The following is a 27,970-nucleotide window of genomic DNA, read 5'->3' as shown; positions in this document are numbered from 1 at the left end:
TGTCTATGCCTCTCTCTCTCTGTGTCTGTCATAAATAAATAAAAATCTTAAAAAAAATAAAAAAGAACATAGTCGGGGGGTAGTGGATAATACATCTCTATTAAGGCAAAGTATTCACTGACACAAAACATTTGAGTAAATTGAAGTTTTTTAAAGCATACATGGCTTGTACCTTTGTTTACACAGAGCTTTTGCCTTAGTGGAGGGTCTGGAATTAATGAAGAAAATAAAATTGTTTCATGCTATTGAGTCCCAGAATTAGATTTCTCCTACATCTTAAATTCCAGGAAAGCATCTACTGAAAGGTTTCTAATCAAAGTGTTTAAGTCATGCATATATATGCTTATCAGAAATAGGCTGAGATAGTAAGATAAATTTAATTTCCTACATGGGGACAATAATCATCAGGACCAAAAACAGACAGACTCATTGGAGGTTTACATTCAGTCAGTATTTACTAAATTCACACCATATCTTTGTTGTCTTCACAGCACAATGTATCAGTGTGTAAGAGTACAATACAAGCTCTGGTGCAAACTGACCATGTTCAACTCTTGGCTTTACCGCAGACTAGCTGTTTGACCTGACACAAGTGGTCTCTTATTCCTGTGCTAATACTTTGTTATAGTTTTGTGTGTATGCTCATGAGGGATATTGATCCCTGGTTTTCTTCTCTTATGATGTCTTTGATATCAGGGTATACTGGCCTCACCAAATGAGTTGGGAAGCATTCCCTCCTCTTCACTTGTCTGAGATGGTGTATTATTTTTTACTTAAATGTTTGATAGAATTCACCATTGATGCCATCACTGTCTAGACTTTTCTTTGTGGTAAGATTTTAATTTACAAACTTATTGCTTGACTTGAAAAAGGTCTATTTAGCTTTTCTGTTTCTTTTTTTTAATTTATTCATTCATGAGAGACACAGAGACAGAGAGAGAGGCAGAGACACAGGCAGAGGGAGAAGCAGGCTCCATGCAGGCAGCCCGATGTGGGACTCAATCCCAGGTCTCCAGGATCACACCGTGAGCCGAAGGTGGCGCCAAACCGCTGAGCCACCGGGGCTGCCCAGCTTTTCTGTTTCAAGTCATTTTTAATATTTGTATTTTTCTAGGAATTTGTCCATTTCACCTAAATCATCTAATTTGTTGGGATAAGGGTCTTCATAAAATTTACTTATAATCCTTTTGATTTCTAAAGGGATTGTAGTGATCCTCCCTCTTTAATTCTTGATTTTGGAACTTCTATTTTCTTACTCAGGCTAGCTAAATGTACTATGAATTTTATCTTTTCAAAGAAATAACATAAGGCTTCATTGACTTGTCTTTATTGTTTTTCATTTAAGTTTTATTCTTAGTAAATTTTGTATTTAGTGAAGTATTGCCTGAACATTGTTCTAGAAGCTAACTAGAGCTTCATAACAAAAACTAATAGTTCTTTTACTACTTCATCGCCAATTCTCCTGCCTCAGTTAACCATCTCAGAGTTACCTGTTTCTTCTGATATTTACCTCCAACTTTTCTAGATAATATTCTTATACCATTATTTGACTTGTTTTGCAATCTTAGACACTGTAACTACTAATTTCCTATGCCAAATAAGTTTGTTTCTTGATATCATCATGCTCCTTATTCATCCCCTCTCCTTACCAGTTCTCCTCTTCCTATCTTCCACATATATTTACATTAAAATTTCTGATAAAACAGTCAATTGTTTCATTTTGTAACTATGTAACTATTGTTTGAGTTGAGCCACAAAATACACTCTGATTCTCTATCTTTTTTTACACGACTTTTTTTTCCTGAAGTTAATATTTACTTCAACTCCCTGTTGGCTTAATTTTCTGTGTAGCTATTACTAAATCTACTCTTAAGATAATATTAAACCTTCTTAGTATGGCTAAACACATCAGATAATTTGTCATCACTCTACTGGTCCCACAGACAATCATCTTGGAGCACTCCATCATCCTGTTTCAGTTCATACTCTCCCCTTCCCCAGCTTCCCCCCAACCCCCGCAAGTTTTACTTACATATGATTGAAGAGTCTGTATTTAAAGACTACAGCTTCTGTTCTATATGGCTGTCACCTGAAACTTCCTTCACCATCAATCTGGGAGTTTCACTAGCATCTCACATTGATGAGTCAGTCTCTTGTATCCTAGATGGTATGTTTTCAGGTTTTTTGGTTTATTCATCCATTCATTCAATAAGTCACTCAGTAACTTCTTGAGAAGGGATGAAAAAATATTTTTCTAACTCTGAATACCTCTTCTACATATTTGAAGTATAATTTAGCAGTGAATAGAATCTTAAATTGGAAATATTTTCTCACATAATTCAAAGACATTACTCCACTGCTTTCTCACTTCAGTGTTACTATCAAGAAGTGTAATGATGCTCTGATTCCTGTTCTTTTGATGGTAGCCTTTCCCCCCCCTCCCATTCTGGAAATTTTTAGAGTCTCCTTTTTACTTTTTACTGTTTTAAAATTTCAAAATGATGTTCCTTGATATGAGATCTATTTGTTTCATAGTACTCATCACTTAGTAAGCCACTGAGTTCTGGAAAAGTTTTCTTATATTATTTCTTTAATATATCCTCCTCTCCATTTTTTCTGTCCTCTTTTTTTAGTACTTGGATTACTCAGATGTGGGGCTTCAGTAGTTATTGTAAAATTGTAAAGGGTGTTAAATTTTACCCTGCTTCCAGGGCAACAGGTAGGCCTGGAGCAATTTAATGGCAGAAGACATAGAACTCCTGGGTCAGAGACAAGGAACTTTATTGGTCATGGCAGCATGAAATTCTTCATGTTTGTGCCAGTTCTCCTTGCATCCCAAGTCCCACAGGGACAATGCAGTGGCAGGCCTAGGCAGATGCTGTGTAATTAGTAAGTTTATGCAACAAATCAGGAAATCCTCAGATGAGGAAATCTTAAATTTTTTGTATAAGAAGCTGCAACAGGGACCCCTGGGTGGCTCAGTGATTGAGTGTCTGTCTTTGGCTCAGGACGTGATCCCAGGGTCCTGGGATCGAGTCCCACATTGGGCTCCCTCTACCTATATGTCTCTGCCTCTCTCTGTGTGTCTCTCATGAATAAATAAATAAAATCTTAAAAAAAAAAAGAAGCTGCAACAAATCTGTCCCATCTTTACCTTTATCTTTATCATACTGCAGAGCAAACAAATCTGCCCTTTGTTCCTAAAGGAGTCACTATCTCTGTTTCCCAAGTCTGTTCACTATACAAACATTGACAACATAATCCAGAACAAAAGCCTATCAGTGTCTCTGCTCACAAGATGTAAAGAAATATGAGAGACTTATACAGAACTATCAACAGTTGTTTCTCCAATTTTCTTACCCTTCCTCCAATTTTCCTTATTGTCTTGTGGTCCTACCTTTCGAGAGAGTTCTTCAATTTTGCCCTCAAAACTTTCAACTGAAATTATTTTTACTCTCATACTTTTAATTTCCAAGAGCTCTTCCTTGTTTTTGGAATATTCCTTTTCTATATAGTATCCTATTTCATAAATAAAATATCTTCTCATTTCCTTTTAAGGTGCTGGTAGTGTTATTAAATTTTCTTCTGTTCGGGATGCCTGGGTGGCTCAGCGGTTGGGCGCCTGCCTTCGGTTCAGGTCTGATCCCAGGATGCAGGATCGAGTCCCGCATCAGACTCCCTGTGAGGAGCCTGCTCCTCCCTCTGCCTATGTCTCTACCTCTCTCTCTCTCTCAGTGTCTATCATGAATAAATAAATAAATCTTTAAAAAAAGTTTTTTTCTTCTGTTCAAAATAAGGAAATTCTTCAACAGTCTGGTAATTCTTAGTTGTATATTCAGAGTTAAAAAATAAAACAGCAATCATGCATTAGCAGCACCTATCAACCACTGAGACTACCAGGGGGATAAACCAGCACGACTTGAGTATGAAGGACTTAGGGTCCTATGAAGTTAAAATGTACATTATTTTTCTATTAGGCTAGTATATTCAGGAAGGAATTCTCCAACCTTCAATCTGATGGCATATGAAATTTTAATGGCAATGAGTTCTCAGTGTTCTGAGAACTAAATAGGAAGAGGACACTGGGAGTTCCTCTTTGCACACAACCTGGTGCCTGCCTTTCCAGGGTTCTACAGGACAAACTGGCTTGCTCTTACAGGTCTTCCCCATGATGGAAGTTAGGGCTCAGCTTTTCCACTCTGCTAAGTTGGTCACCATTTGTTCAACTAACTACATTTCTTCTTTCAATTTTTACTGCCTCTTGTCTGTTATTCTCTCCTCTCACATTTTGTCTTTTGGAGTTTATATATTTTTATGTCTTTACTATCACTTTAGTAGAGTTTTTCAGGAAGAAGAATAAATCATGTGTATTCAACTGACCATGTGATTTAAACATAAGTCATAAACATATTTACAAATTTTGGTACAAATTACCATATTGTCCTTGATCTGTGCTAATGTACACTCCTCTACAGTAGTGTGTATGTTTTGTCATTACTGAGTATTACTAATCTTCACATCTTTGCTGACCTAAGGGATTTTTTTAAAAGTGGTACTTTATGGTTGAAATGAAGAATTCTTAGAGTATTGATGAATATTAAATATTAACATGTTTTCATCAGTATACTAGCTATTTTGAAGTTGAAATAAACTTCTGAAGCATGTCTGTATAAGCTCTTTGCTTCTTTTGTATCAGAGGGTTTGATTTTTTCATTATTACTTTATTAAAGTGATATTTAAAGATGTTAATTCTGTGAGGAAAAATTTTTCCACCTTGATATTTGCCTTTTCATTGTGATAGTGTTAACTTTTACATTTTACTAAGTCAAATATGTCAATTTTCCTTCAGTTTTCCATGCTTAGAAAGTCCTTACTTACAAATATTTACCAACATACTTTCTCATTATTTTGATGTTTTCAATTTTTTTGTATTGATAAATAATCCAATTAGAATTTACTTTTTCCATGTGTAATAAAGCAAGAATCTAGTCCTCCCAAAAAATAATCAATTGTCCTTGCATCATTTATTAAATAGTTCTTTATTTTGCCACTGGTTGGTCTGTGATGTGACCTTTATCATTTGTATAATCCATATACATTCTGAGGTTTCTAGGGTAACAAGATGATCTGTGTATTCTGTACATGAGACTTACCTACATTTTTCTATTACTGTCATTTTGTATATCTAAATATACAGGCTTAGATATTTTATTTTATTATTTCTTTCTGTATATTTAGCGCAAGGGCAGGGGTAAAGGGAGAGGGACATAGGGCTCTATCTCATGACCCTGGGATCACAACCTGAGCCAAAGGCAGATGCTTAACTGACTGAGCCATCCAGGTGCCCCAAATAAATCAACTTAATTTCTTCCCCAAATAATCACCTTTAAAGAGAAATTACCAATATAAGCATACAAAGTTAACCAAACTACTTTCTTTGTATGTGTTTTTCTATTTCTTCATAATATTTTAAGTCCTAAAAAACTTCATAAATCCTTAAAAAGATAGTTGTAGTTTCCTATATAGTAAAGTTCCTTATATCAGTAATTCCAATTTACACTTTCCTATGATTTGTACTTTTTAAATTTTGTTGTAGGACACTAGATTGCCTAAATTGTTAATATAATGAATGCTACAACTTGCATATGTACTCAAAAATGTTTAATTAATACTACCATTATTGGCTATGAAAGGAACGTGAAAATCATGAATAGTTGTCAGCTATCTCTGGATGATCTTTGGAGATCCTTTAACTCTCTTAGTTTTTTTTAGCATGTTAAAGATCCTTAAGTTCAACAATCAATAGTCATCATACTTGTCCAGTATCCACTATGTAACAGATACTGCATTTAAATGTACTTTTCCAGGGATCCCTGGGTGGCTCAGCGGTTGAGTATCTATCTGCTTTCCACTAGGGTAGTGATCCCGCAGTCCTGGGATCAAATCCCATATCGGGCACCCTGCATGGAGTCTGCTTCTCCCTCTGCCTCTGTCTCTGCCCCTATCTCTTTGTCTCTCATGAATAAATAAATCAAATCTTAAAATAAATAAATAAATGCACTTTCCAATGAAAATACTAACAAAATTCACCAACATCTGGGAAGAGTTTATATAATTCTAGCTTACAGGACTCAAACAGAAGGAAATATAGGGGAAAGGAGTAAGAAAGGAAAGTGAGAAAGACAGCAAGAGGGATAAAAAAAAGATAGATAAGGAATGACAACAAATAAAGAGCTGGTCTTTGCCACTGTCAACCCTGATTTCTTCCTCTAACATTGCTAGTGCTCTAGCCATGTGCAGAGGTTGTATATTAAGTATTACAGGTGTGCTGTGGACACTAACCATCTCAGTGATTACTAGAAAAGACTGATGCTGATCCCAAACAACACAATATAACAGTATATCTCAATAGGTATACTTTGAATCTCCCAGTGAAGCCATATCAACCACCCCTATTACCTAAACTGTGATTCCATCATCCCAAGAAGGAGTAGAAGAGGGGAAAAAATCTAGAGTGTAAGTGCCTAGATTAAACTTTCTATCATTAGTCAAGAGGAAAGGAAAGAGGTTGGTTGATGAGAAAATCAATCCAATTTTAAGAAAATATAGAAAAAATATATTTGTTCTACTGAATTACGGCTTCTAAAAAGTCATATATACTGTATCAACTATTTTCTATGGGAAAATGGTTATTTTAGTATAGTATAGAAACAGTAACAGGTGGAGGTTACATATATATGACAATTATGCTATAATTTGGATATTACAGATTAAAAAGCTTTTGAGAGATTGGCTGAGCCTAATTATCACATGTATTACTATTTTCTTAGAGGAAAAAACTGTTCAAGTAATTCACTTATAAGTGACCTCCTAGCAACATAACTCCTATATTTCTTAACGACCACTTGGACAGGTAATAGTAACAGTCCCAAAGTTGTAGAACTGTCAGTAAAAGGAAATAACAAGAAGAATAAATAAGCCTGGTTTAAAAATGCCCTTTCCTGATTACCTCTTGAGAACAGAATTAATTTTATTCAAGAAAAATAAAAGAAAATACATCTGCACCCTGCAAATTTCTTAAAAATTGGGATTTTTGTAACTTCAGGTACTATACAATTTTCGTTATAATGTTATAATTCAGTGTTAAAATCAATACAGCTTCTTATGCTGCCAAAGATATCAAAATAAACTTTTTCCCGGGTCAAAAGTTTTCATCTGTGAATTCATAGAGTGTATAATAGTGAAACGCGGCTGTTCCATAAAGCGTAGTTTACTGGTTCCTTCATGCTATAAAAATATGACTGACATTTCATCTGGTCAACCATCCTAAAGGTTAATTCTTGTTTCCTGTTTCAGATTTTATTCCAGGTGAACTGCTCCGGGCAGATTCTATTTACCTATTCTGAACAAACCACAAACTGTTTCGTTGCTCACTCTTACTGTTAAGAACATATTGACTTGCTGCCAGCTCTGCTGTTTAATTCATTTATGCTGAGAGCCAGGCATGAAGACAGAATTTTAAATGTGACATTTGCAGGCTGTTAGGTCATTTAAGCTCTGACAACACCAGGGAATTCCTGACATACAGACCGAACCTGGTTACCAAACACAGATAGGCTTCCCAAAGCAGGAAATTTCTGGTTGAATGAATGAATGAATGAATGAAATATATATATATAATATATATATAAATATATATAATATATATATAATTTCTCATAGGATTTCATATTAGATTTTAATGTCAATGAAAAGATCCAGATAGCCAACATTTTAAATTTAAAAAGCCTGTTTCTTTTAATAAGCTCTCAAACCAGAACTTCTTCTAACCAAATTAGCGAAACGAAAATTCTTTTGGTTGACAAAGACGTAAGGAAAGACTCATAATAATAATTAACAGTCACTAAGATTCTGACATATTTTGATATTTAAGGGCTTTTAATATTTTCTATAATCTACAGATTTTGAAAAAATCTAGTAGTTCTGAAGACCATGACTCTTTAACAGCAGACCATTTAAAATTCTCAGATTCTGGCCAGGGCAGAGCCAGACTTTATATTCTTCAAAACCACACTATAAAATCTTAGTTGAAATACCTACCACACTGTCTTCCTGTCTTCTCTAATACTACAGTTATGCAGAAGGGATGATAGAATCATTATAATTGGAAATGAAAAAAAAAAAACCCTGCCCACATGACATTTAGAATTACACTTTATAAGGGCTGATAATGGAGTAGGATGAAGGAAGTAAGGAAAGATTATTTTCTTATTTTAGCTAATCAAAAAAATTATACCAAATGACAATTTCTCAGCTCTTTTCCTTGTCACTAACAAGTGCTACAGTGGTTCAAATCAAAGTTTTCTGAAATTACGTCTTGTTGTTAAGTAATGAACAAAAGATAATTCTGATTTTACCCTGTATTTTATATAAGTAAGAATTCTACTATACACAGCAAGTAGCCTTTTAATATTGTGCTTTGAATGAGACTTCCAGCAGTAATAGGTGGAGTCTAAATATGGATAGATGGCTTGGAATGCCTTTCAGCTATACCACATTGATTTTGAAAAACCTTACAAAGGCAATTACTTCTCAAAGATTAAATATCTTGTTTCTTTCAAAAGAATAAAATGGAAAGCAAACCTGGTGTATTATCTGAGCTACAGGAAGTTGTTCAGCATATTTCAGAGGTTCCATTAGTTCCTCATCCATCCGGTCTTTCTTATAGCTGAAAAAAAAAGGATTGAAAAAACACACAGCTAAGGTCAATGCTATTTTAAAATATGGCCAATATTTAAATATGCCAAACATTAAAACTATTAAAAATCTATATTTAATGTTTCTGAAATAATCAGTATTTAGTAAAATCTATGGAAAACGACCTAGTGATCATTTTAAATGACACAGCTATAAGTACATTCAGAATGCATTTAATTACGACGTAACAAGATTGGCTAATATCATCTGATATTCTCAGATTCTGCCTTTCACTCTGAGACTTAAAAATATTTAAGAATTCCCTGTTTATAGGGTGTACTTTTCAACATAGTATTTAAAGGTCTTCAAAACCTGGCTCCAACCACATTCAACCTCCATCTCTAGCAACTTCTTCTCTGGGTATCAGTCTACTGTTTCAGCCACATCCAACTACTGGCCACCTGCCAGTGTGCCTTGCAGCTCTGTGCCTCTCTGATGCTCCCCATTCTGTTTCCTGTTTGGACCAACCACCAATTCCTTCTTTATTCACTCTTCTTTCAAATATAATTATTTAGACCTGTCTAGATATATTTTTCACCTCCCTCAAGACAAAAACCATGTCTTATTCTTTCTTGTATATGCAATGTTTACTATATAATACTCAATAAATGTTTGCTAAATGAATATATGAATAAAATGAAGACAACAGTAACTGAGAGGCTATTTTATATAAAAAATATTTTAATATCTACATTAACGAGATGCAGAGTTGACATAATACAGACTTAGTAGAGTATAAAATAGTAGACAAAAGAATAAAAATAAAATCTCCCCAAATGAGAATTAGAAATAATGTTTTTTAAAAATTATTGACCCTATTTGAAATAAGAAATCATTATATTTCAAAACAGTAAGACCTAAACATATTTAAGCCTCCTTTACCCATTTTTTCTGTAAACTACACAGCAACCTACCAACAAAAATTAAATTTAAAAAATTGAAACCTTGATTTGTCTTGAAAAATAATCAAACCAGACTGGTCTGAGTCTTTAGGGCTGCGGTTAAGAAATTTGATGAGAAATGTGGAATCTCTCTCGAGAAAAAGGCAGATAAACAAGGACACAATTTTGCCTATTTAAGAGCTTAAACAGCCTCTTAACTAGGTAAAAGCTTGTGTAGGTCTTGCAGAATTAGTATAAAATTAATTAATTTGGGGGAATTTTGAAGATTCACTCATGATGAAAAAAAATCATCTCAAAACATTGCTTTATAGGGACAGAAAGCAGAATTATGGTTGCCAAGGACAAATGTGGGGAGAACAGATGGTTTTTTAAAGTAGGCTCTATACCCAGTGTGAAGCGTGAAGCGGAGCTCCATCTCACAACCCTGAGATCAAGACCTGAGCTGAAACAAAGAGGTGGATGGATGCTTAACCAACTAAGCCACCCAGGCAGGCACCCCTTGAGTGACTTTTTAAAAGTGTCAAATAGTTAGTATGAAAATTCCAGACACATCTCTATAGTTTCTTTTTGTTGTTGTTTTATTTTTTTCTGAAACACTTGAAAGTAAGTTGCAGATATCACAACAGTTGACATCTTAACAGTTTAGCATGTATCAACCAAGGGTAGGTATGAAAACTTTAATAACTGCAGGACATTTTTTAAAAGTCACTCAAAGTACAATTCACAAGTAATCTTTGTATGACTTATCACTATGGACTTAGAAGTTTTTTACTTATTCAGTGTTTTCACAATCAATTACAATTATTTCTCATTTTGAATTTCTTAAAAATGTCAGTCATTCTTACTTTATATGTTGCTAGAAGTATCAAAGCTGACTTCCTTTCCATTTAATTATTTTCATTTTTAATATATTTTAAATTTTATACTTATTTTTATGTTTGGCTTTTATGTTATGTTTTATGTTAAGAGGCTTGGGTGGTCTCTTTATCCTTTTAACTTCTAATACTCAGATATATCCTTTTAACTTCTAATACTCAGATATATATAGGTAAGTTAGTTGTTCTAGATTAATTCTCCCAGGCAAACAGGACTCCTTTCAATATGGAGATGAAGATCTCCTTTTATTTCAGAAAAGTTTTATTTTAAACATTATATCTGTCCATTTTCCATTTGTTTTTCTAGTTTGAGTTCTTGAACTAAATATATTGGATTTTCTCCATCACTCTTTCTCTGATCCTTTCAGCTCTCTTATTTCAGTTTCATTTTCTTGACTTTTTCATTTCTATTCTTTATGTGTCTTATTGAACTTTTGGTAATATCTATCTTCCCTTGGGTACCTTGTAATTTAGTTTTCATTTCTGAAATGATTTTTGTCTTTTTCTGTCAATTTCCTTCCAGACTTCAATCAGCTCCTGTTTCATACATCTTTTTGTTTGTCCATTTCAATTGTTGAGTTTTGGAACTCTGATTCATAGCATCCTTCATAATGCAATTGCTTGTTTAATACAGGTTATTCATAATCGAGTGTTGTATTGCATGTTTCTTTTTTTGTGGCCTTTCTCTTTTTATTTTTCCTTTCATTCTCTCTCTTCTCTCTCTCTCTCTCTCTCTCTCTCCCTCCCTCCCTCCCTCTCCCCCTCTGTGTGTGTGTGTGTGTGTGTGTGAAGAAGGTGTTTTTTAATTTTGTTTTCTTATAGCAGCAACTTTATGCAGATCCTGGCTTCTTTTTACATTAAAGATTATTTGTATTGGGTTGCTCCAGAATCAGCAATAGCAAGTTACCCTGTGATGAGGAGAAGAGAGATAATTTGGCTTTATTAAGGATTCTCAGTTCAAGAGCACCCTCCTCTGTGGCAATGGTGAAGTATAGACTAATAAATGGTACTTTTTGTGGTACAGGTGGTGCAAACAGAATTGATCTTTTTAAAAATTTTATCTTATTTCCTTTGGACTCTAATCTTCGGCTGCTTCTTTCTTTCCTTTCACCACCAAGCCTCCAAAGGACACCTCCCCCCCCACTTCTTGTAAGGTATCTTCCATTCTTGAAGAATGAGTGCTTTCCCCACTTTCTAAGCCTCATCTCCCAAATCAGGCTGTTGATCAAGTAGTTCATGCCATTAGTCTAATTCAGAAAGTAAGAAAACTACAAATGTTAATTTATATGGCTGCCATCCTAAGGAAACTGGGAAATTTTCTCTTGCAAAAGGGTAAGGTTGTCTTTCTTAAAGCCATCCTAATATTTATTTTATTTAATATTTTGAGTCCCTCCTAAAAGATGTTATTTATAGATAGTATCTATAATATCTATTATCTTTTTCCAAGATCCTTCACTAAAATTTAACTAAATAACAAGGAAATAATTTCTGCATGGAAAAAGCTGTATATTCCTTTTTTTAACTTAACTATTTTTTTTAAACTGTGCTTTTGTAGAAAACCATAGTAGGGATCCCTGGGTGGCGCAGCGGTTTGGCGCCTGCCTTTGGCCCAGGGCGGGATCCTGGAGACCCGGGATCGAATCCCACATCGGGCTCCCGGTGCATGGAGCCTGCTTCTCCCTCTGCCTATGTCTCTGCCTCTTTCTCTCTCTCTGTGACTATCATAAATAAATAAAGATTTAAAAAAATGTTTAAAAAAAAAAAAAAAAAGAAAACCATAGTAAATGAAATTTGTTTATATTATAAAAGGGTTTTGGGTCCAATATAGTGATGCTACCTTCTCAAATTGAAATACTATGCAAATCATCTGCATACTAAATAAAATACTGCTGGTAAAATTCCAACACCTATGAAGTCTTTACAACCCTCATCTCTTGAGTTCTTTTATTCTGTCACTGTTGCCACAGAAAAATCTTTCTGTGCCATCCAAGCACTCCTGAAATAGCACTGTAAAGTTACTTACTGTGTCCTAATACGAGACCATCTCTGATTTTAATTCTTTATCACCATATTGAGATTAGATTATTTGTGCATAAAATGACAAAGTTTACTGTGAGCAGAACACCAAGGCACCTTTTCAAACACTAGAAATACAGCCAAGAACAAAGAAGAAAGCAGAGACAACTGTGCTATGTCAAGTACAAACTAAAAATTAAGACGATCAAGGGGTGTCTGGATGGCTCAGTAGGTTAAAGCATCTGCCTTTGGCCTTAGGTCATGATCCAAGGTTCTGGGATTGAGCCATCTGGCTTCCTGCTCAGTGGGAAGACTGCTTCTCCCTCTCTTCTTGCTTGTGCATGCTCTGTCTCTCAAATAAATAAATAATTTTTTTTAAATTAAGAAGGATCAATAAATAATTCAAGACACATCACCTTGGGTAATCCAAAAAAAAAAAAAAAAAAAAACTAAGAAGAAATTCTCAAAATGTATCAAAAATAGGAAGCTAGCCAAAGTTTGTGTAGCCTCTTGAACATGATAACTCAAAGTCATTACTTGAAACTGAAGTATATAGAAAAACTAAATCAATTTCTTTTTTTAAAAGATTTTATTTATCTTAGAGGGTGAGAAAGAGAGCGCAAGCACGAACAGCAGGGATGGAGAGGGAAAAACAGACTCACTGCTGAGCAGGGAGCCCAATGAGGAACTTAATATCAGGGCCCTGGGATCATGACCTGAGCCGAAGGTAGACACTTAACCAACTGAGCCACTCAGACATCCCGCAAATTAATTTCTTAATACAATCTTGTTTTTTAAAAAAAGATGGAAAAATTTCTACTCATAAATTGTATTTTTCAAAATGCTCAAGCATTCATGTAATTGACAACACATATTGATGTACAAGATACACATGACAAACCTGGGCCTTACGACATTCCTGAGAGTTTAAAGACACTCTAAGGGAGAAAAGCTCAAACGTACTCGACAAACACAAAGTGCTATTACAACTCCAGAAAGGTCCCAAGAGTCACTACAATTTATTTTTGTGAATACTGGTTATACGAGGTGACAGTCTAATGCATCATTTTCCTTGAAATGAGATCCCCTCCAAACTTGCAGCATCATCATTCTTATAATTACCAAACTAAAAACTTGTGAAAGAAGATATTAAAACAGAACCTTGACTACTACTTACTTTGAAATAGCACAGGGAAGAAGATGAACCAGGGGAAAGAGATATAATGTGAGATACAAAACAGAGAGTTAACTCCCAAGAGAATGAAGTTATATTAACTTATGGCCCAGTGGCTGAAATGCACCTCACTTTCTGTCAGCTTGCAGTACAGTATAAAAATGCACACGCCCGTTAGAAAGAATACCTCCTGTGCAAACTCAGTCAAGTGGTTCTAGCAAAATTTCTGAAAACCAAGCTCTGACTTTCACTGAGGGACTTCAGGAGTAACCTCCTGTCTAGTAGTTGTAGGCAGGCTTACCAAAAGTTCACAAAATCAGCTAGCTTGTATATATAAGAAATTACCTTTGTAGAGTCAAAAGCAATTATAAAATAGTAGTGGTGGAGGTGGTCAGAGGAAAACCTGTCAAAATTATTGAGCACTTACCCTGCAATAGGCACTCTATTAGGTACATACAACTACAATTTTATGTGTATTATTCTAGCCATTTTATTTTGATACTACATACATATCTATGTATACATGAGAAGTATGTAGAAATTCTATAGTTTCATTAATAAATTATACTCCACATATAATTGAGCCACTTGCTTTTTTCACTTAATACTATGTTTTTGAGATCCAAGTACATCAACGTGATTACCAACCTAGTTTGTTCCTGTTAAAACCTGTATGGTATAATACGAAAATGCTCCACTTTATTTGTATATTTCAATACTAATGGACATCTGCTTCCAATTATTTATTATTAGAAATAATGTTGCAGGGTGCCTGGGTGGCTTAGTTGGTTAAGCGACTCCCTTCAGCTCAGGTCATGATCCTAGGGTCCTGGGATCCAGTCTCACATGGGACTCCCTGATCAGCAAGGAGTCTGCTCCTCCACCCCTCCCCCCTACTAGTGCTTGCTTGCTCTCTCTCTCTCTCTCTCTCTCTCGCTCTCGCTCTCTCTCTCTCACATACTCTCTGGCTCTCAAATAAATAAAATCTTAAAAAAAAAAAAAGAATGTTGCAATAAATATTATTTCAGACTCTCTCGTCAACATGTGCAAGAGATGTTCTATAACAGGAGCAAACTATAGCCCACAGGCCAAATCTGGCATGTTACTTGTTCCTGTATGTCCTATGAGCTAAGAATGGTTTGTACATATTTTAATAGTTGAAAAAATTAATTAAAAAAGAATATTTAATGACAAATGAAACATAAAACTCAGGCTTTAGTATACACAAATAAATTTTTATTTGAACACAGACATTCATCTGTTAATGCATTATCTGTGACTGCTTTTGCACTGTAACAGCAGAGCATTTGCAATCAAGACTATATGACCTACAAAGGTTAAAATACTTACTATCTGGTCCTTTAGGAGAAGTTTGTCAACTCTTGTTCTAGAGTAATTATTTAGAAGATGGATTTGCTAGGTCATAATTTAGTATGACCACCTATTTTTTTAAAATGAGGTATTTGGTCTAATTTTATTTAATATAACTGATATACCTGGATTTAGAACTATTATCTATTTTCTATTTCCCATCTATTTGATGTTCCTTTTTCCTTCCTTTTCTCCTTCTGAATTAACCAAATATCATATTAATCTTTTTTTCCTCTTTTAACATGGTAGTGATAACATATATTTACCGTTATAGTGGTTACTTTGGACATTAGAACACCTAACTTTGACTTGTTAGTCTAATCAAACTGATTATGTTTACCATTTCTCCAAGGAGAATAGTATTTTACATTTCTGTTTATCCATCTGTATTCTACATTATTGTTGTTATATATTTTAATTCTACAAACATTTTTTTAAAACTGAATGAGATCTTTTTTTTTGGGGGGGGGGTCTCATCAATATGTGATTATATTAAATGATATACTTACCTATTCCGTTTCTCTTTACTCCTTACTGAATTTCTGTGTTTCCCTTTAAGATCATTTTATTTCTGGCTTGAAGAACTCCACTTATTTTTATTTTAGTGCAGGTGCATTGGCAACAAATCCTGTTTTATCTGTCTGAAAACATCTTATTTCACCTTCATTTTTGGAAGATATTTTTGTTGTGTATGGAATTATAGATTACAAGTTTTCTTCCTTCCAGCACTTTAAACATGTTATTTTATTGTTTTTGGTTTCCACTGTTTAGGTTAGTATTAAAGGTAACATGTCTTTTCTTCTCTGGTGGACTTTAAAGATTTTTCTCTATATTTTTTCAGCATTCTACGACGTGCCAAGTTGTGGTTCACCTAGCTTAGGTTCAGCAGAGTTAACTCTATGTATTTTGATGTATTTCCTTAGTTTTGCTCATTATCTCTTTAACCATTGGTTCTTCTCTATTTTCAATCTTTAGTCTAGTTTAAGATACTTTATACACATTAAACTGTTTTACTGAATCTACTGTTTCTTACTCTTTTCTGTTTGTTTCTTTCTCTGCTTCAGCTTGGAGATTCTCTATTGAATTGTCTTCAAGTACACTAATCCTGTTTTTTGATCATCCAATTTGATATCAAGCCATTCATTGAGTTCTTTAGTTCAAATACTACATTTTCAATTTGAGAGTGTTCATTTCATTGTTTTAGATATATTCATATTCTCTGGTATTTCCCTATCTTTTCATTTGTTTTCAAGAATTTTTTCCTTTTCCTTGAACATATTAAAAACATGGTTTAACGGTTCTCATTTACTAACTCCAAGTTCTAGATCACTTCTTGGTCCACCTTTATCTCCTGAGAATTACAAGACTAGTAAATTGAGCTCTAGTTTTCAGAGGTTTCCTGCTTAGCAGTTAGCCCTCCTTTAATTTCAGAATTTGGCAAATATTTTGAAAGGGAAACTGGTTTTGTGATTGAGTGACAATTGTGTTACTCCACCTCACACAATCACCAAAAATTTTGCTGGTTTCTCTCTACCCACAAGCAATGACCTACTTCCTGGACCAAACTCAGATCTTCAACTTTGGGCCTACTCCCAGAATCAGTAAATTAACCCACTGCAAAGAGGCTATGGATTTTTAGCTCACCTCTGAGAAGTTTTCCCAAATCTGGATTTTTGGTTTCATGGTCCTCATTGCTTCTGCACTTCTCTGATGTCTTTAAAAATATTATTTTTGTCTAGTTTTTCTAGTTGTTCTTGGTGAGATCACAGATGCCTGTTGTAAATTAAATTATTTTATCCTAACCAGAATCAGAAACTGTATCCTACTACTCTTCATGTTTAATGTTTTCATAATTATTCATTTATTTTTTAAAATTTTATTTATTTATTCATGAAGACACAGAGAGAGGCAGAGACATAGGCAGGGGGAGAAGCAGGCTCCCTGTAGGGAGCCTGATGTGGGACTCGATCCCAGAACCCCAGGATCACGCCCCGAGCCAAAGGTAGATGCTCAACCACTCAGCCACCCAGGTGCCCTATACTCATTTCTAAGTGTTTTTAAAATTTCCATTGATATATTTACTCTAAGAATTACTCAAAGTGTGTTTTAGAACTCCCACAGATACTATTTTAAACTTTTTTTTTTTTTTTTTTGCTATTTATTCTAACAATGATATGGTGATCCAAAAAAAATATCCCATAAGAATTCTAACACTTTACAGTTTTTACGATGTGCTTTTTTTGGCCAACTATGGGTCATTTTTTAAAAATATTACATTTGGCTTGTGAAGAGTGTTTACTCTCTAATTGCTGAATCTATAGATCAAGCTTATTAATCATGTTGCTTGTATCTTTAAAAACATTTGGGAAGATCTTTTATCAGTTTCTGATACTATGATGTTGAAATCTTCCTCTACAATGTTGAATTTATCAAACTCTTAAGTATGTAAATTAAAAAATATATATTGTAGTTCTGCTACTAGGTAACTGAAAGTTTTCATGCCTCTAGACTTCCTAACAAGCCAGACTTTTAACCTCCTTCATGCTTGCTAATGCCTTTCCTTAAGTCTATTTGTCTGATACCAATATAGCCCCTATAAGCTTTTTTTGGTTAGCAGTTGCCTGGTGATCCTTTTATTCTCAGCTATTTAATGTCATTCATTATGTGTTCTGTGTGCAGTTAGATTTCTTTTTATCCTAAATATGATGACCTCTGTTTTTAAATAAAATTAATTTATTTAAATGTATTCTTACAATTAACATAATTATAATTGTCCCCTTACTTCATAATTTCTATTCTGTCTTTTCTTGCTTCACCTTCACTTCTTTGCAGCCTCCTCATTGATTTTTTTAATTCCATTTTTCTCCTGTAATATTTCTATTTCCTCTATTTGTATTAATTTGTCAATCTCTTTTAATTTGTCAATCTCAAAGTAAAATGCATACATACTTTACTGTCTAAAACTATTAAAACTTACTACTCTTCCCCCCTCAAAAAAACCTCAGAATACTTTAAAGCCCAACATTTCCTCTTCTTCTTCTTCTTCTTTTTTTTTTTTTTTTTTTAAGATTTTATTTATTTATGAGAGACACAGAGAGAGAGAGGGAGGCAGAGACACAGGCAGAGGGAGAAGCAGGCTCCATGCAGGGATCCCGATATGGGACTCAATCCCGGGTCTCCAGGATCAGGCCCTGGGCTGAAGGTGGCACTAAACTGCTGAGCCACCCGGGCTGCCCTCCTCCTCCTCTCCTTCTTATATTTTATTGTCATTAAATATATTAGTGCTTTAACTTCCCCAATTATCATCATCATTACCATCATAATTATAAAACATACTCGATTTTTGTTAAATTTCCTACCATTTTTACTAATTAAAGAGCTCAGCATTCTTCCTTCCATTCAGACCTCTTTTCCAGCTCCCTTACCCTCTTCAAGAAGTACATCGACTTTAGATGTTGTTTAAGTAAGGTGTATTGATTCAAAATACTCTCAGCTTTTATATGTTTGAAAATGTTATTTTTTTCATTCTTTAACCATAGTTTAGCTGAGTAATCAACTTTAAGCTGAGTTATTTTCTTAAGCCTAACTACCCACAAATGGACCCACAGCTTTTTGTCCTGACCTTCACAGAAACCCACTCTAACTCAAAACTCTAGATTTCTATATCAGGAGTTATCATTTCGGGAAGCCTCATCTTCCACGTTTACTTACCCCTTGTGTTTTAGCTCCTTAAATGTATTCCTCCAACAGACTTTCCTATCACTGAGGAAAGTGGAGCTATTGGGAGCCACTGTTCAGCAAGGGGAACAGTGGAAATACTTTCTGCCTCAGAGATAAAAGGGGCTGCAAGCAAGATAAAGCATGGTTCCTGGTAAAGGCATGTATGGATTAAGGTGTCTTGGACACATCATGGACCCGGACCCAACTCATTGATACTTTTTATAATAAGTCAAGTAGGCCTAGAAAAGGGAGACAATCTGCTGAACTTGTTGCCAAATGCCTAGGGAAGGTGCATGCTTGGAATACCAACTGCAACTACCTAGAAACATTATATACAAAACTAAACCAGTACAGCACTTTACTCAATAAGAGGATGCCACCGGTTCTAGTTCAATCTGGAAAAAGCCAGAAATGCCATCCATCACACCGTGGTATTGTTTCCATGCAACTACTTTCTTTGCAGCTCAGATATGTATTTAAAAGTGTCCTTTTTTTTTTTTTTTGTAATTTCCCCGAGCATCTTGATATTTTATAACAGAAGAGTTTTTTCAAAAAAAACTAGTCAGCAACAATTCTGCAACTCAAGTCAATTGATTGTTCTTTATTATTAACTTCAAATCACCTCTCTAACTCATTTATATTCATTTCTTATTCTGGGGAAAGTGAAATGTATCTAATTCTGAATATTACAGGGTATTCTTTTATTGAGAAATGTTTCCTTCTGATGAAATTTCAAACTATGAATGCCAAAGGCCATTAAATTCAAGTTGTCTTTTTACATCTAAGGTAAAAATGGTATTTCTCATATTCAGAGCCAACTCTTTGGCAACTTTGATGTACTCTTTACTACTAGAAGCTACCTAATTTGTGCATAACACAGTTGTATTATATCTAATTTTCAACAAACTAGATAGAAAAAAACCCCACCCATAACCTAAAATGATACGAGATATATTTTAATCATTTTCTATGACTTAAAATACATACTACAGTGTTTTAGCATACTGAAGAGAAATCATTATGAACATTAGTTATTTTTTAAACTATTTTTTAAGGGTAAGTTAAAGCTTTCCCTATCATTAGATACAAGATTTAAATGTCTACATCATGTTTATGCAAAGTAATTAGAGCAGTTATAACTCCTTGTATTGCAAGCAACAGACAATGAAGGTAGTATTTCTAGGCCACAGAATGCTTATATTCATAATTAATGTCTCACCATAGCGCTCACTATTACCTGTCTCAGTATCTTAGAGCAAAAGTGCAAAACATCGTCCTACAGCATGTAGTCCTTAAATCACCTAACGGAAATGTAAAATACGATGCTCTAACTCCATTTCTCAACATACATATGCTTAATATACATATATTTGGTAAAAGAATAAACATTTAAAAGAATAATATACTAATTTAAAACACCCCAGTTTAAACTGCTTACCAAGTATCTGAATCTCTGACTGTTCAGATCCATTAAGCTAGGTCCACTACAGCTCAGTATGATGCAAACTAATTCTCAGCCAGCATCCACACTTACTTGCAGGTGACAAATTTACATATTCTAGGATCAAATCCCTCAAAATCCCCTATTTCATTAATTTTCATTTGCTTTTCACTTTTGAGAAATCATACTAGAAAACATCAATTAACATTAGAAGCTGATCCCATGAGATGAGGGAGAAAGACTCTTAATATTGAAGTTAAAATGAAGATCTCACTGAAAAAAAGCATTCCATAACAATATGTGGGCTTTCTTTAGTGTAAGTACTTTCAGAATAATATGTGACAATTTCATAGAATTAAAGAAGGGACAAAGTCTGGAATATCACTGAGTACGACAAGAAGTTTGTATACCTGAATCTCAAACAAACATGGAGAAATAACAGAACTAGTCAATGTTAGATAAATTAATATCATCTGTAGCTCAAATGAAAATTATTAATGTTTGTTTCATGAAGAAACAATGTTCCCTTTTTCATATAAATTTTTAATTACTATTTATATTACTAAGACATAGTTAAAATCAAATGTTATCAATTTCCTGTTTTTTATTTTTATGAGAAAATTAATTTTGAAATAAACCTTTTTAATTACCTGCTACCTTATAAGAATGTATCTATTACATATATAGGAAAAAATATACACATATATAGGTACTTTAGGGGCATCTGGGTGGCTCAGTTAAGCATCCGACTCTTGATTTCAGCTCAGGTCATGATCTCTAGGTTGTGAGATCATGCCCCATGCTGGGCTCCACACTGGGCATGGAGTCTGCTTAAAAGTCTCTCTCTCCCATTCCCTCTACTCACGCCTCTTTAAAAAAAAAGAAAGAAAAAAAAAACCCCACATTTTAAATAATATTATATTGATTAAATGAAAACTCACATAAGTGACTTTACTTGCAATTTTTAGGTACGGTTAGGCTCTATTAAAAAATTATCACAAAATTTCTAATTATCAATTAATGAGCCTTGAGAAAATAATAATATTCTAATAAATTTAACACCCATACCCCAAAATTGATATCGGTCATGAAGGATACTGCTGGCAAAGAACTCAGGCCATGGTTCCCTACCAGGTTCATTTTTCCCCCCACAGTAAAATCTGTATAGTTTAACACTAATATTATTTTATCAGAGTGAGTTCTAAACAATGAGTTAATATTTACAAGATAATTATTGGTAAAATAAAAACACAATGAAATAAGCATAAAGTCCTGAAAGTGTTATATATAAATCAAATTTTAAAATATTGAATTCCGTTTTCCCCACTGATAAATTATAAATGAAAACTGCTCTATCTGTATTACTAATTAATCATAAATAATCTTCACAAACACCTTAAGATTTCTTAGGACCCTTCAATTTCTTGATTAAGCATTTAGTAATATGCTAAATATATGCCAGAAGAGCAGCAGTTCAAAAAGATCCTATATTTACCTGTTTTTTAAAAATTCCATATTATCACATTTATTAAAGCAAGGCAACCCACATATAGTGAAAAATTTTTATCATTCTTTTTTAAACTAAAAATTCAACATCAAGAGCCTTTTCTCCTGACACTGGTCTGAAGAAACAAATATAATTTATTTGAAGATACAAACTACTTCAACCTTCAGCATTAAAAAAAAAAAAAAAAAAAATTGTTCCATACGTACAAACATGTGATTCTACTGCCATCTTCTGGTTAAATACAATTTCCCAATTCCTTGTAGTACTCCAAATAAGAAACTACCAGATATAAAATAAGTACTTTCTAGTATCAGATTACTAAAAGTAGAATAGATAATTTTTGCAAATGACCAAAAATACATTAAAAATAGAATTCTAACAATAATTTTTATTAATATATATAATATGCTTTCTCACTAAGTTGAACTTATTACGCACTTTATTGTATTTGAGCACAGAACTAAGACCCTATAAGGAAAATAAAAATTAACTATCTTAATAACCTTATGAAGTGAAATTATTATTCCCATTAACAGATAAGGAAACTGAGGATCCAAGAAGTCATATGGTTTGTCCATAGGACATAGCTAGTAAAGGGAAGACACTCTAAATTCAGGAACTGGCTGATTCCAATGACTCTGCCTTTGATTATTATGTTATAATATCCTCTATTCAGATAATAGACAATGAGTTGATTTAACTCATTCAAGACACTACAGCTTAATTTAGTGGAACAAAGCAACAGTATTACAATTCATAAGGAGACCAAGAGAGTTACAGAACATAGAATCAAGGAGTTAAACCTTAAAGGTCCCACAATCTACTTTCCCGTATAATTCAAAAATTTATTCCCTAAACATCCGATAGATTAAGTTCTAATGTTCTATTTTATAAATAATACCATAACATTTTTAGAGTTTTTTCAATTTTCATTTTTTGGGTCCTATATGTTTAGAGTTTGAATTAACTTTGCTTTGATCAGTTTTGAATATTAATAAATATTAGTTGGAAATTAGTATCCCTAGGAAACATAATATTTAGTAATTTATATTCAGAGAAGTATTACTTACACAAAAGGATACAATACTATATTCTGCTATATACTATTCACATACATTGATTTCTTAAAAGTCATAAACCAATTCAATGGATGTTTTTGTTTAGTTGTAGGTAGTGAAATAAATTGCTTAAAAAAATCTGTCCAAAAAAAAAAAAAAAAAATCTGTCCATGAAATGATCAACACATTATTTGAAACAATAATAAACTGTAACAATAAAACTTTAATGTATGTAAATTGACGAGCAGGATAATTAAATTATCAGTTTTGTCTTTATAAATCTAATAATCACATCTAATTTATGCTCTCAAATTCTAATTTAATGAGTTCCTGAATGATTATAATGACTAACAATTATAAATAGCAATATAAAGTGGGCAAATAAGATACTTAATATAGAATTACACTGATGACTAAATTAATCACTTTGAAAAAATATGCCAGTATGCAGAATAGTGGGAAGAAACCCTGTCAACCACTCCTTGAACCATTTGGGTGACTTTCTGATTCATAAAGCTTCATAATCATTTTATAATTTCTATGAGCAATATTCAGTGAATTATTTAATCACAAAGTTTCATAATCCTCAGTCTGTTTTGCCCAACTCCACAACAGAGGATTCTACTGCATATGTGTATTTAAATTTTGATTTGATTTCCTAGTAAACACTATAAGTAGAGACTAGAATTAATATAAGAAATACTAAAATAGGTCCTTTACTTTCCATATAAATTTAATTTTGGAATCATTTTGTCAATCTCTACAAAAAAGACTGCTGGGATTTTGACTGGGTATGATTTGATCAACACCCAGATTCAATGAGATCCAAGATACAGTCAATACAAAAATTAATTGTACTTTTATAGTTGAGCAACAAATGAAAAATAAAATTTTAAAATATCACTTAAACCAGCATCAAAAACAAAAATAGTTAGGAATAAATTTAATGAAAAGTACAGAAAACATCTACACAGGAAATTATTAAATAATACAGAGAGAAATTATAGGAATTCTAAATAAATGTAGAGGTATGTTCAAGGGTCAGAGGATTCAATATTGTTAAGGTATCCATACTCATCAAATTAATATAGAGTCAATCCAATTCCAGTCAAAAGCTCAGCAGGATTTTTTTTTTTTTTTAATGACAAACTGGTGGGGCACCTGGGTGGCTCAGTCAGTTAAACATCCAACTCTTGATTTTGGCTCAGGTCATGATTTCAGGGTTGTGAGACTGAGCCCTGCATCAGGCTCTGTGCTGCATGTGGGCCTGCTTAAGTTTCTCTCTCTCCTTCTTCTGTCCCTCCCCCAACCCTCATAAAAAAAGAAGAGAAAAATTGACCAAAAAAAAAAAAAAAAAGAGAAAGAAATTCTAAAATTTACATGGAAACACAAAGGATAGTCAAAAGAACCTTAGAATAGTCAAAAGAACCTTAAAAAAACATTTATAGGGTGTATATAAACTGATGTCAGAACTTAGTATAAAGCCACAATAATCAAAATAGTATAATGCTGGTGTAAACTGATATACAGCTCAATACAACAGAAGAGAGCCTAAAATAGATTCACATATACAGTGGTCGGATGACTTTTTACAAAGGTGCCTATATAATCCAATGAGGAATCCAATCTTTTCAACACATGGTGGTGGAATAACTAGATACCCACATGGAAAAATAAACTTCAACCCTTACTTAACACTATACTTCAAACTTAAAGCATAGCCTAAACATAAAGATTAAAACTATACACTTCTAGAAGAAAATGAAAGAAAACTTTTGTGATCTTGAATTAGGTTAAGAATCACTGCATAAAGGACATTGAGCATAAAAGAAAATATTATTGAATAATGAACTCCATTAACATTAAATCTATTCTTCAAAAGATATAAAGGATAGGAAAGGAAAGCCAAAGACTAAGAAAAATATTTGCAACACATATATCTGAAAAAGAACTTGTATCCAAAAATGTATAAAGAAATCTTATAATTAAGAAGAAAGTAAACAACCCTATTTTTCAAAAACGAGAAGACTTAAATAGACACTTCATGAAAAATGAATTACTAATAAGCACATGAAATGATGCTCAACATCCTCAGTCATCAGGGATATGCAAATTAAAATCATAAAGATATTTCTACATACCTACTAGAGGAGCTAAAATTAAAAAGACAATACCAAGTATAATTAAGAATGATGAACAACTATTTGTGGGAATGCAAAATGGTACCATGACTAATGGAAAATAGTCTGAAAGTTTTGTTTTTTTTAAAGATTTTATTTATTTATCCATGAGAGACACAGAGAGAGAGGGAGAAGCAGGCTCCATGCAGGGAGCCTGATGTGGGACTCGATCCCAGGACTGTGGGGATCACGCCTTGAGCCAAAGGCAGACGCTCAACCGCTGAGCCACCCAGGTGTCCCAAAAGTTTCTTACAAAGTTAAACATACACTACCAATGACCCAGCAAACCTACTGATGGGTATTTCAGTCAAGTAAAATGAAAACTTAGGTTTGTATGTAATTGTTTATAGTGGCTTTATTTATAATTGCCAAAAACTGGTGGGCAAAAGCAAATGTCTTTTAATTGGTGAATAGCCAACCTGCATCCCTTGTATCTGTAGTTGGTGTTCCTTTTAATTGCTGAGCAGCATTTAGCAATAAAGAAGAACACAAACTACTGATACATGTAACAACAGGGATGAATCTGAAATCCATAAAAGAAGCCAGACTCGAAAGGGTCCAGAATATGATTCTATCTACATGACATTTTGGAAAAGGTAAAACCATGGGACTGGAAAACAGATCTGTAGTTTCCAGGAATATGGTTAAGGGACTGGATAGAAAAGGGCATAAGGAAACTTCTTGTGGTGGTGGATTAGCATGGTGATTATCCAGTTGTATGCATCTGTCAAAACTCAGAACAATACATTAAAAAGGGTGATTTTACTGTAAATAAATTACACCTCAATTTTTAAAAACTCAAAACAACTGAATAGACTACAGCTGCACACAACACAAATGGATTCCAAAAACATAATATTAGCAAAAGGTAGTATAAAATGAGAAGCAAGAATTCCATAAAAGGATAGTAATTGACTTTGATGGGGAGTAAGGAGGCAGAGATTGGGAAGGACACAGGGGTTGGGGAACTTCCAGCATTTTATTCATTTTTCCAGTATTATTCTTTTTTTCTGGTGGTTACATGAGTAGTTGTTTTGTGATAATTCATTGAGCTATCATTTATATTTTATATCCTTTAAAAAGAAAGCAAGCCAAATAGCTCAAGGTCAATTATAAGAGAATAAGAATATATATTTTTTAGAAGTATAAGGCATTCCTAGACTCGTATCTTGGCTCCACCATTCATTAGATGTGTGACTTTGGGCACATTTCTTAACCTTTTTTCAGCATCACTTTACTCATCTACAAAAAGAAATTATATCTGCCTCATAAAGTTATCATGTGAATTACGTGAGATTAATATAAACACCCTTTAGGATATCTACCTAGCTCTCAAGACCTTTTTGGGGGTTTTATACACGTGGGGTGGGCTCAGTAGCAGCTATGCTTTTGTGTTTTACAACCCCAATATTGCCCAGCTGGACACCTGACCCAAGCTAGGCTAATCACAATGCCCTCCAGGGAGCTCAGAATTGGGAATGAGCAAGTTCACTCTCTGTCAGGGCTTTATCATCAACAGAAGAGACATGAATCTCCAGAGCAGTGGTACGCACACACTCTACCCCCAACATGGCCACAACCACAGAGAAAGAAAAGACTAAAACAACAGGGAAATGGAGTGAGTGCTGCCTCTGCTTCTGACATCTGGTTCCTGTTTCCAGTCCCTTCCTGGGGTCAGTCCTTAGGTTCCATAAAACACAAGAATATCTATATATAACAAATGTCCTTATGAAAATCATGTAGTCCAGGTTGGATCCCATTATTTATAACTCAACCATCCTACCCAATGTGTCATATAAAGCATGAAGCACATAGAAAGGGCTCAAAATATGACAGTGGCAGCAGCTGTCTGATCTTTAATCTGCATGAAGTGGAGACTTCCTTAACAAACTCTTGAAAGAGGCCTACGCTGGTGTTCAAAACACAGACTGACCTCAAGGAGGCCGTAGTCTACCCTTCTGTTGGAGGTCTGTAAGAAATCTGTAAGAAAACCGTCCGGTCTCAAGTTTCCTGCTAGATCCAAAAAATTCCAATTGCTAAAGATAGCTCAAAAGAGAAAGAAATTCTAGAATAACAATCAAATTACAATGAAACATTCATAAACAGAATCAAATGCCTAACTTTAGAGCCTAAAGCAAAAATCAGACTGTAAGTTTTCGCCTAACCAACCAAGATAAAAGCGGAATCTTTACAGTTAAAACTGTCCTGAACTCCCTTCTTTTCCTGGGCAATGCCTACTAAATTTATGTTTTTTAACACTAAGATGTACCTGTCTTTTGACATCCACAAGCCAGAGGCTATTTTCCCCATACAGTAAAGATACCAAACTGGTAACCTGAGTAACGCCAACATGAACTTATCACTAGATTCTAAAAAGCCCAGCTCCTTCAGGAGTGAAGGCTGTTGTCTACATAGTTATCCAGAGTCAACCTATGTATACTCAGATGAAGCAGGGTACAATCAAGTTATATAAGCCAAACTGCAGTCAAGTCCTATTTTATGCCACTTGTTCTTGCAAACAAATTAATCACACAACTGCTAAGATACATGCAGAAACAAAGTGTTGTTACTAACTTAATGACTGTAACCTTAGTATCTGTTTCAGGAGACAAAACAATATCATAGCATAACAATATCAATTTTATGTACTAAGGTTCTCCATCATATCTGAGTGTAGTCTAGTACACTATTGTGTGTAAAATATGAAATATAAATAGTCCGAATGGATCGATTCCATTGTTTCCTTAACATATGTAGATAGTAATATTTTTAAAAGCAAAACTGCCCATCTTAACCGTGACTACCCTGATATTTTTAACCTAAGATCTGAAAAAATACATATATATCCTAACCCATAATTTTCTTAATAAAAAAATTTTTGTGATATCTGACCTCTCATGAATCTGATTTTCTCTAATATCTGATTGCCATTCATATATGCATATAAGTACCACCTACACACAATGAGA

General features: G+C 33.9%; 1 protein-coding gene across 1 annotated transcript in view; it reads right to left on the bottom strand.

The window, feature by feature from the left end:
• Nucleotides 1–27,970, bottom strand: part of PIGK (phosphatidylinositol glycan anchor biosynthesis class K) — a 110,336-nt gene that overhangs the window by 28,550 nt on the left and 53,816 nt on the right. The window contains exon 10 of the mRNA XM_026004729.2: nt 8,644–8,728. Coding sequence (XP_025860514.1) covers nt 8,644–8,728 — 85 coding nt within the window. The remainder of the gene's footprint in view (nt 1–8,643; nt 8,729–27,970) is intronic.

The sequence above is a fragment of the Vulpes vulpes genome, chromosome 3 (assembly GCF_048418805.1).
Source record: "Vulpes vulpes isolate BD-2025 chromosome 3, VulVul3, whole genome shotgun sequence".
NCBI classification, from domain to species: Eukaryota; Metazoa; Chordata; class Mammalia; order Carnivora; family Canidae; genus Vulpes; species Vulpes vulpes.
Note: the sequence above shows the minus strand (reverse complement) of the source record. Positions and strands in the feature narration are given on the sequence as shown.